At 33.2% G+C, this 11,566-nt stretch overlaps 1 protein-coding gene across 1 annotated transcript; it reads left to right on the top strand.

The window, feature by feature from the left end:
* Nucleotides 1-3,538: 3,538 nt before the first annotated feature.
* LOC115968250 lies at nt 3,539-10,199 on the top strand. Its single transcript, XM_031087588.1, has 7 exons — nt 3,539-4,040; nt 4,151-4,208; nt 4,382-4,462; nt 5,010-5,045; nt 5,195-5,434; nt 5,524-5,665; nt 9,015-10,199. Exons 1-7 carry the CDS (start codon nt 3,829-3,831, stop codon nt 9,500-9,502), a joined length of 1,257 nt encoding a protein of 418 aa, XP_030943448.1. The 5' UTR covers nt 3,539-3,828; the 3' UTR covers nt 9,503-10,199.
* Nucleotides 10,200-11,566: the final 1,367 nt, after the last annotated feature.

Below are 11,566 nucleotides of genomic sequence, written 5' to 3'. Positions count from 1 at the left end.
TTATTATTATTATTATTTTAAAATTTGAAGTGAGATGAAGTTCTCAAAACTACTATTTTTATTTTTTTTTTTCTAATAGGAAGGTTGCAAAAAATGACAATCCAACTTTGTAAGATGTTATCCCTCACAAATTGAGATTTGGTGTAATATCCTTACCATGCAATCCCCATACAAAATTACAACTTTTTCAAACTTTCAAAAAAAAATTTTAATAACATTTTTGATCCAATGGTTGATATATATATATATATATATATATATATATATATCTTTATATAAAAAGTGGCTATGCCGCTACAGTGCTTCGGCACTGTGCATTCAGTGTGTTTGCATTGTGCAAGCACTGTAGCGACAACAATACTTTGGTTTCGTGAGTCTTTTTTTAAAAAAAAAATTTATGTAAGCTGGTATATATATTGTTATACTGACACAACAAATTTCATAATATTTTCATAATTATTGACGTGTCAATTTCTTACAAGTCGAAATAAAATATAAAATATGAGACTATAACTAACTACAATTAAAAATAAATGTTTTGAGAAAATGTGTAAAAGCTACAGTATTTTTTTTTTTTTTTTTCAATTATCGATTTGTGCTCTTTTTTCTACTAACTATATAAGAAAAGGCAATGCCTCTACAGTGCCTCTTTTGGTGTAATGAGCCATTTTTTCCCCCAAGTTTTAAACAGTTGCTACAGTGCCACTTTGGTTTGTTCAAGTGGCACTATAGCTGCAGTGACTACAACATTTTTTTTTTCCTGTCTTCCATTTGTACTTTTTTTTCTTCAAAATTTATAAGAACCCGCATATATATTGTTATACTGACACAATAAATTTCACAATATTTTCACAATTATTAAGGTGTCAAATTCTTATAAGTCAAAATAAAATAATAAAATATAAAACTGTGATCAACTACAACTGAAAATAAATGTTTTGTGAAAATGTTATGACACTTGTCTTATGTATGAAAGTGTGAATGTGCGTACAGTGCTTTTGCACTGTACATTTGGTTTCGTGAGCCACTGCCCTTTTTTTTTTCCCAATGTTTTGCACAGTAGCTACAGTGCCTAAAGTTTTTTTTTTTTTTTTTAGTAATCGGTTTGTGTTTCCTTTTTTTCTTTTAAATATTTATGTAAGTTGGTATATATATTGTTATACTGACACAATAAATTTCACAATATTTTCATAATTATTGACATGTCAATTTTTTACAAGTCGAAATAAAATAATAAAATATGAGACTATGACCAACCACAACTAAAAATAAATGTTTTGAGAAAATTTTACAACACTTATTGTGCAATGCTTTTGTTTTATCGCCAATGCGTGTATGCACTGTATCTACAGTGCTTTTGGTTTAGTTACAGTGCCTAATTTTATTTATTTATTTATTTATTTTTAGGAATCAGTTTGTGTTTTTTTTTCTTTTAAATATTTATGTAAGCTGGTATATATATTGTTATACCGACACAACAAATTTCACAATATTTTTACAATTATTACATGTCAATTTCTTACAAGTCGAAATAAAATAATAAAACATGAGACTGTAACTAACCACAACTAAAAATAAATGTTTTGAAAAAATGTTACAACACTTATCGTGTAGTGCTTTTACTTTATTCAACTGGCACTGTAGCTACAATGCCTAAAGTGTTTTTTTTTTTTTTTTTTTTAGATATTTAGTAAGCTGGATATATAATGTATACTAACACAAAAATTGTATTAACACAACAAATTTCACAATTATTGACAGGTCAATTTCTTATAAGTCGAAATAAAATAATAAAATATGAGACTGTAACCAACCACAACTAAAAATAAATGTTTTGAGAATATGTCACAACACTTATTGTGCAGTGCTTTTAGTTTATTCAACTGACACGGTAGATACAGTGCCTAAAGTTTTTTTTTCTTTTAAATATTTATGTAAGTTGGTATATATATTGTTATATTGACACAACAAATTTCACCATATTTTCACAATTATTTACGTGTCAATTTCTTAAAAGTCGAAATAAAATAATAAAATATGAGACTGTGACCAACTACAACTAAAAATAAATGTTTCGGAAAAATGTTATAAGACTTATTGTTATCACAATATTTTCACAATTGTTGAAATCTCAAATTTTTTAAGATCAAATAAAAAAAATGCTAAGTCTACAACATTTTAACATTAATTTCTACAGTGCCTAAAGTTTTTTTTTTTTTTTCCTTTTAAATATTTATGTAAGCTGGCATATCTATTAACTATATAAAAGGAGCCACAGGCTCATGAATTGTGTTTTATTGGTTTATTCAATTAGTGAGGTGCACTTTTTGTTTTTTTTTTTCTTTTTTTTTTCTTCAAGTATGTTAGTTGGTTTGAGCTTTGTTTTTGTTTTTTGTTTTTTGTTTTTTTTAAGATCTTTATATGTTTACTTTGTACTTGCAATGCAAGTTTACATTGTAAATACACAAAAGTGGTTAATATTATACACATTTGCACAAAAAATGGTAAATATTGTACAAATTTTGTAAATGTGTACAAAATTTGACAATTTTTTTTGTGTCTACAATATAAATTTACATTGTAATTAAGTACAATGTATACATAGAGATATTGTAAAAATGTTGTGACGCATGTGTCAATTCCTTATGGGTCAAAATAAATTAAATTAAAATAATAAAATATCATACCGAGATCTAGCACAACTAAAAATGTCGTAACATATTGTTGTTATTACAATATATTCACAACTAATGAGGCGTAAGTTATAGGTCAAAATAAAATAATAAAATATTGAACTGGGATCCGACACGGTCTTATACAAATGAGATTAACTTTTTATGACATAATTATCAAAATTCTTAAAATTAATTTCTCTTTTGATTAATGTAAATTTCTATGTATTTTAAAAATCAAATGATTTATATCTTTATTTTGTAATACAAACAAAATTTAGAATGGATCCTAATCACTACTTTTTTTTTTTCTATGGCTAGCACGTTTAATTTAAACTAATATATGTATATAATTATACTGTGCATATATATGAATTATTCACCAATATCGATAAAAATGAGAAAGATTGGAAAAATTTATTGTTGTCTCTTTTTCGTGTAATTTGGGCATTCATGTAGATTGATTAATATATGAATTGGCCCCTCATTCATTATCAGCCCAAAAAAAACCCTGACCTCATTCGCAAAAGCTCACACCCCTTTTTGATTATAGATGAGGCAAAAGGGCCAACTTTAGGAAATTTCCTTTGGGTAAGACCAAAAAAATATCTCTTAAAGGTCAAGCCTTGGGCCAAGTATACACCATCCTAACCGCCGGTGGTGTGACTTCCACTTGGCTAGGAAATTTCCTAGTGTATATATTAAAAAAAAAAAACCAACCTTTTGATCTAAACCATTCAAAAACTATTGCACCGGATCTTAATTGGGCCTAACTAATGCTGAAGGACACATCCATTCTCACGTCCACATGTACTTAAAAGATAGCCTGTCCCACCAGGTACAAAAACAAAACAAAGAAAGCTTATCCCAATTCGAAGATGTTCGAGGTACGTAGAATCTAACGTGGCACCCCCAAAACTCATTTTTACGATCGTCCTACACAGCGATCTATAGCTACCACCACCCTAACTATCAAAAGCAAAATCTTTCACACTCTCTCACCTCACCTCACCACGCGACACGAGTGGCTCAAACCAACACCACCAACCATTCAATTCAACCAAACTCCCTCAATTTCCCAAACCCTAATTTCCCAAACGTTTTGAAATTCCCCACCAGAACCAAGCCTCTTCAATAAATCTCCATTCTTGGAAATATGTGGAGCGGCGGCGGTGGCGGCGGCGGTGGTGGCGGCGGTGTTGGTGGTGGTGATATCTATTGGGGAAGGAAGGAGAAATCTGAATCCAGAGGAATCGCTGTGATCTTCGCTTGGGCTTCGATCCAGGACCGCCATTTGAGGACCTACGTCGATTTGTACGCTTCTCTCCGATGGAATTCCCTCGTTTGCCATGCCGATTTTCTCAATGCGTACGTTCCTTCATTTTCATGGCTTGAATGAGTTTCAATTCAAGCTGTTCTCTGCGATTTTGATCAGGAATGTGTTATTGTTTTTGTTAATGGTTAAATTATATATGCAGATTCTATCCTGAGAGAGCTATGTCATTAGCGTTTGTTGTTCTTAATGAGCTTGTTGAGGTCAGTTTAGTTAAAAACGTTTTGCCACACTTTCAAATTTCGATGAAACGTGGCCGAGCTTTAATCTGATCCATTCTGTAATTTATTGAGGATTTGGGAAATTTTAATAGTTTTCAATTTTGCTTACATTTGGTGGCGCATACGAAATTGCTTTTTTGGTTTTGGATGTGCAGGAGCTAAGGATTAAGCCATGCCCATTAGTGTTTGTAGCCTTTTCTGGTGGTCCTAAAGCTTGCATGTACAAGCTTTTTCAGGTAAACTTTGTGAGATCATAGACATCAAATTTTATATTTTGGGGGCAAAGAACTGTAACCCAAGCTTTCCTTATAGATTATACTAGTTTAGAACCCGTGCATAGGTACAATTTAAAACACACACACACACTCACCATTTGTATAAGTTTCTACCTAATAAATAATGACGGCTCATAGTATTATTTTAGACAAACAAATGGCATTGGATGGCATAATCTTTCAAACTCTCTCTTCTTCTAATTTTAGATATAAGATTTAGTTTCTTATGGTTTATTGGACTCCTCGTATTTTTCATTAAATTAACTCACTTGACACAGCAATTAAAAGTTTAGATTGACACATGGCACAAAATTAAACTCCAATTGAAATCCAATTTGGATTCTAATTGGATTTTTTGCTCAGCTTTGGCTATATATATATATATGATTCTTCAATGATGTTAACTTGTTTATTACTTTTATTTCAAATGTGCCCTCCCCCTGTTTCTTTTATCAATGAATTTCTTCTTTTACTGCCAAACAAAAATGATTTACCATTCACTGTGCAGGTTATTAATGGAACATGTGAGGGTCAGATGTATGCGGTATGAATTTTTTCTTTGTAATGGTTAAAATTTTAGGGCCATGTGTTGCGTTTTTGTTGACAATGTTTACTTAATTAGATTGTTATTATTTCATTCACTAAATTCTCTCTTTTTTTATTTTTATTTTTTTCCCCTTTCTGTTGTTGAAGGGCCACTATCAGTTGGTCAGAAATTGTGTTTCTGGACACATATATGATTCTAGTCCACTAGATTTTACAAGTGATTTGGGTGCACGATTTGCTTTACACCCCTCCATCCTGAAAATGCCTGGATCATCAAAACTTGTTTCTTGGGTGGCAAAAGGCATTGCTTCTGGTCTGGATGCACTATATCTTACAAGGTTTGAATCCCAACGTGTTGAGTATTGGCAGGCTTTGTATTCCTCCGTTGTAAGTTATTATCTTGACTTTCAGCCATTAAAATTGTCTTTACCTCATTTCCTTTGGTTAGTCTAACGTTTCTTTCTCTTGTTTTGTAGAACTTGGGTGCACCTTTTCTCATCATATGCTCAGAGAAGGATGAGCTTGCACCGTACCAAATTATTTGCAATTTCGCTCAACGCTTACAAGATCTTGGGGGGGATGTTAAGCTTGTGAAACTGAATGGTTCCCCTCATATAGGTTTGTCTCAAACCCGATCTTTGTTTGTTATTACCTCAACATGCTGTAGTTTTAGAATATTAACATTAGTAAGCTACCTCCATAACTCATGCAAATGTTTTGGTTCTTAGGAAACTGTATTCAAGTTTGTTAGAATTGCAATCTAGATCGCCATAGAATCATTTATATAGTGGAATTGAAGTAGAATCGTAGGCCAGATCATGGGATCAGCCTATCTTGGGTGATTGGACCACAAGCCCAAATCAATACCCTTTTTTTTTTCAGCCCAAAATATAAATATCCTCCTTCTCAAAGGCCTAACAAAAACATTCACACATACTAAACTTACAATTTCCAAAAAAAATCAAACCCAAAAGAGAGATGATGTGGGGGGTTAACAGAGATGGTGGTGTTGAAGGCCTCCTGCAGGTTGGCGCTCTTAAATCTTGATCATGATGTGCCTGCCGGAGGGTTGGCCTCTTGACAAGAGGTTTCTCGCCACTTGAAGCTTGGTGGTTTCACTTTTAGACAGAACTTTAGAACGGAACAGGCTTTTGAAAGCTATCACAAAAAGAAATTGAATCTGCTGACTGCTTTCCTGTTTGGCTGTAAGATACTCTATTAGTGCGCTGGGGTTTTCTTCCTCGAGTTAAGGACACCTTGGTCTTGGTGCATAAACTAGTTTGTCTCCAATTGTGACTCTCTTTTTTTTTTTTTTTTTTTTTTTTTTTTTTTTTTTTTTTTTTCCGTTTTATTAGATGGCAAAAAAGAATAGTTAGATTAATAATATGGTTAGACCTGGTAATTGAGCAAGTAATATATATATATATATATATATATATTTAGCAAAGGAGAAGAATATTTTTCAATATCCATTTTAAAAATTAAAAAAAAAAAAATTCTAGAAATACTATTTTCATTTACCATTTAACACAATTATTCATTTTGAATAATGATTAATTTAGTAATCTCATTATGCTTCTCTATGTTTCTTAACTCTCTCTCTCTGCTTTCTTTCTCCAATACTTTGCTCGTGCTTTCTTTGGATGACAACTTGAAAAATAGGAGACTAAGATTTCACGAGTATCTCTCTCTCTCACTCACTCATTCTATGTGTGACTAGGTTTGGTATTGATTCATTAAATATGAGTGATATATATATATATATATATATGGTAGCAAAATAACCTATTTGGTAGCCCCATATAAATAGGTCAGAAGAGTTACGGTTGTCAAGAGTTACTGACCTATATATATATGTATATATATATATACATATATATATGGGGCTTACTTTGGAATCTGAAGTTTTGAACTAAAAGCTATCTTGTATTATTTTTAGGCTAAAATCCAATTACACCTTTTAAGTTTAGGTGAATGGTCATTGTCATTTTAGTCCCAAACTTTAACAATCCTATCAAGTTGGTCCTTCCGTCCATTTTCTTTTATGAAACTGGTAATATTCACATGTGATGCAACATCATTTTACTGGACTTAATGGCAATTTTCAAGATGATAATGGACGAAAATGACCAATTTGATAGAAATGTTAAGAGTTCAAGGACTAAACTGACAAAAATTAAACTTTGGGATGAAAATAACAATTCATTATAGTGTGTAGATAGAAATATTGTGGTGTTGGAACTTGGAAGTTTGGAAATATTGTTCTTTTGCTCATGTTTTGGTGATTTATAAATAAATTATTGACTTTCAGTAATTTATGTAAGGGTGTTCATTTAACCCACCAATGCAATGCAATGAACTCGACCTGACCCCTTGGGCTTGCTTTTTGTGAATTGGTGGGTTGGGTGTTATTTTATTATATTTTTCTTTTGAACTTTGGGTTGGGTTGGGTTGAGTCAGGTAAAAAATTGATGAACTTTTAAACTCAAGTAACTCAACTCTAGTCGAGCTAGAAAATGTATTTTTATGTATATTTTTATTAGTTCTCTTTCTCCTACACTAACACCTTGCCTAACCTGCTAAGGGCCTACTCTAATTTCCTTTTTCATTCTCATTCTCATCACTCATCCCCGACACCCTCCTTTGCCTCCCCCTTCCACTCACTTAGCCTACAACCCCTTCTCTTCTCTCTATCCCACTTCTCATATCTCTCTCTCTGCTTGAAATCCTCACTCTTTTTAGCTGCCAGAAGTTTGTTCTGAATAATTTCAGTCTTTTGACCTCCGTTAACATCACAGTAATGCTTCTTTGTCTTGTCTCAGCTTGTGTTTGTTTGGGTTGATTGACTTTTTTGTGTGCGAGGATGGATGGGTCGATTGGCCATTGATTGAGGGTTTTTGGTGATTTTTCAGGGTTTGGGTGAGGGTTTTGGGGTTGCAAATATGAAAATTTTGATGAATGGGTATTATGGTTGAATGGTTTTCTTATCAATGATTTTTCTCTAAATTTGGGTGTATTTGTTAGTGATGTTTTTTCAGGGTTTTGGTCCTTTTGGAGATAGGTGTTGTGTCAGTTTAATTGTTAATATGTTCATGTTGGATTTTATTGATGGTTATGGAAGTGTATACTTGTTTGATTTTAATTTTATATCTGTTTCTAGTTTTTATAGTGTATTTTAGCGATGGCATGGCTAGGGATGTGTGTGCCTGTTTAGTGTTCATATTTTATTTTTGAACTGATTTTTGTTGAGAAAATGAAGGTGAAGTAAAGGAATTGATATTTATTTTTACAGGCTTGACAAAATTGCTTCAACCGTATGACCCAACCCAACCCCTGTGGGTTAGGTTGGGTGGTTTTCAGATCTGTCATGGAATTATGGGTTGGGAATTTCTCAACCTTAGGATGTCTGGTTGGGTTGAAAAGTACCCCAAACCTGACCCCAGCACACCCTTAAATTCATTATGTCTATATTATATTTTTTTCCCAACAATGATTTAACATACATCATAAATAATGGTGAATTTTGAACTTATATCTTTATGGAAAGTAAAATCTTATGATCCCTGATAAAATCCACTAAAAATTTCACCAATCCTGCATAGGATCCCGATTTTAACGACCATTACCATATGCATGCCATCGAAACTGATTAAATCCGATTGGCTGAGTCTCCTTGGGTTCAATGAACATCCCTGTATCTAAATAATCACACACAAAGGGGTTGTAGGCTAAGTGAGTGGAAGGGGGAGGCAGAGGAGGGCATCGTATGGCAATCTTATAAAACCTTCTCTTTAACTTAATAGGTTTTCTAAGATCACATAATGCTCCTAATACATTTTTCCACTTCATCCACCATGCTCTTTTCCTATGATTCACATCCTTTTCAATCTCTCCATTCTTATAAAAAATTTTATCCAATCATTGTGGCTCATTAGAACTGAACTAAGTGATTCTTATATTACTTCAGGCCATTACAATCATTATCCAATCCAATATAGGGCTGCTGTGACTAACTTGCTTGACAAGGCAGTTTCAGTTTTTTCCCAAAGAATTCGAATACTGGGAGAAAGAACCGGCACAGAAGGTATGCATGATGAGATATCTGAGTTAATATGGGACCTCCAGAAAGTGGCAGTTGACTCAAACCAGAGCCTAAGAAGAGTAGCACTAGGGCCAAGTGACCACTTCTTCTTGCCAAGTTCAGCAGAGTATCACAATGACAGAGATTCTTCCTTACAAGATGAACAAAAAGAGAGAGCAATTTATTTGCCTAACCCCCCAAGCATTAATGCACACAGTGTACTTGGCCAAATCCTCTTTGATGTTTGTGTTCCCAAGAATGTGGAAGGTTGGGATATTAAATTTGGAGGCACTGTAAATGGGCAGCCATTTGCTTCTGCTCGAAGACGTTCTCCTTTCAATGGTATTAAATGCAATCGTCGGTCAAGACTATAACCTTCATAGCGGTTAAGAATTTTTGGGAAACTCCTATAAGTTTGCACGATAGTTCAGCAGCTTCTAAGAGATTACAAGCAAATCAAACTAGTGCAAGATGCTTAAGGAATTGACATTGGGAATTTCAGTGGAGGTAGTTTTGTACATATTATGGAACAACTGAATTAGTTACTGTGACTTAAAGCTAATTATTAATCCTTTGATGAAATGTACAGTTAAATAAGCATAACAGCAGTCATGTACAGGAAGGTGAATGTTTGTTATGATCTCTCTGTCCATCTGATAAGCTATGATAAGCGTAGAGATAAATGAGGATAAGATCATATAGTGAGGTTTATGCGTGATATAATTTGTCCATCCAATATTCCATATAATGTACGAGTGATCAGGTTATGCTGGGAGATAGATACTGTCACCAAGAGGTAAGGCTTCTGAACAGTAAATCATTAATATGTGGTTGCTGATATAATAAGGAGTTGGTTGTATATGATTGTGTATAGCAGTAATCTGTACAAAGATCACCGTTTTGATATTAGACCGTGGGTGTGGTTCAGAGTCTTCAGACATCAGTGATAGATGCACAAGCTTTGAATGATTATGCATGAGGCTGAAGAATTTGTACCTCGTAAATAAGAGGAAAAGTTAAATAGTAGTTTGTATTTTTTATTTTATGTTTCCTTTAGATTGGATGTTTGAATTTCGTATGTATTTGATGAATATGGATGAAATGTGAAACGCTTGTGCCTTTCAATTATTGTAAAATTTTAACTAAGAGAGTTGGATATAAATCAGAATGTAAGGTATTGGTCACAGGTTTTTAATATTACCAATACCAATGACAATGATAATCAGTTCTTCCATAATTTGATATGACAAAATCCTCAGGCAGATAAGTTGGCTCAAGACTGGTCCCTGAAGTTTGAGCACGCAGAGAAAACTCAAACTGTGTTCATGGATCATGGATGCCTCCACTGCATCTGCGTCCAAGCTCGCCGCTAAATTTTTATAAGTGACTAATTCTTCTGCCAATTGAATTGCATCCTGAAATTCAAGAGCTATGTAGTGGTATGGTCAACTCTCATTTATTAAGGGAACAAGGGTTCAAATCTCCCTTCAATTATGCCATCTTCAAAGCCTCTTACTGAATTTTCCTTGCTATAATGATCCAGATTTTACTTACCATAGAGAACCAGGAGTTCCTAACACAGGATGATTCAAGAACCTAGGGGCAAGCTTAGTTTCCAGATCTAATGAAAAGAGTCGAAACCTCTTTCCAAATTTTCTTACTATAGTCTAGACTATAGAGAGAGATCCAGATTTTCCTTACTATAGAGAAGCGAGATTTCCTAACATAAGATGATCCAAGAACATAAGAGAAGCGAGTCTCATATGGTGAGGTTTAAAATTGACGATCAATCACTAAGTTGACTTTAATTTAGATAACAATACTCAATAGCGATGGATTAAACAATCATTTTCCTATCATTTAAATTTCTCTATCTCAAATTTTTATTTTTTTTTTAACACAATTAACCTTTATTGCCATACGCTCCTATCAACAAACTTTCATCTTCAACGCGGAAAGTGTCAATTTTTTTTTAAATTATTATCAAGAATGTTTTTCTGTCTTTCTCGTCAGCATCAAAACTTGGGGGGCTTATATTCAAAGTTGTCACATCTTGTTTTGAACATGAGCAACCATGAACGACTCAAGGAGGAGGATCACCTCAAATGTAGTATGAAGATCAAAAAGGGAACAACGAAAATCACTACTTCAAGATTGGTGTCCTACAAGGATTCATTTGTCCATCCTACAGGGAGTTGGCAAAACTAGAACCACAATTCGAGGGCACTGAGATTTTTAGCATGTTTCGGTAGTGAGTTTCATAATGGTAGCTAAACTATGGAGTATGGACATACTGAGTCATAGTCCCTCATAGATTAAAAGATTTGTGATGCAGTCGTCATTTGATTTATTTTAAGAAATAAAAATAAAAATAAAATCGCAAAATTTTATTAAATTACAAATAGTACATCAACTCAATGAAAATGATGCAAGGATTT

The sequence above is a fragment of the Quercus lobata genome, chromosome 11 (assembly GCF_001633185.2).
Source record: "Quercus lobata isolate SW786 chromosome 11, ValleyOak3.0 Primary Assembly, whole genome shotgun sequence".
Classification (NCBI taxonomy): domain Eukaryota; kingdom Viridiplantae; phylum Streptophyta; class Magnoliopsida; order Fagales; family Fagaceae; genus Quercus; species Quercus lobata.
The sequence above is the reverse complement of the archived record's forward strand: the minus strand, read 5'-3'. Positions and strand labels throughout refer to the sequence as shown.

Coding starts and splice junctions, on each gene's coding strand:
- LOC115968250 (XM_031087588.1), top strand. CDS start 3,829: ATGTGGAGCGGCGGCGGTGGCGGCGGCGGTGGTGGCGGCGGTGTTGGT. Junction 5,046..5,194: donor GTGAGGGTCAGATGTATGCG/GTATGAATTTTT, acceptor CTGTTGTTGAAG/GGCCACTATCAGTTGGTCAG. Junction 5,666..9,014: donor GAATGGTTCCCCTCATATAG/GTTTGTCTCAAA, acceptor ATATTACTTCAG/GCCATTACAATCATTATCCA.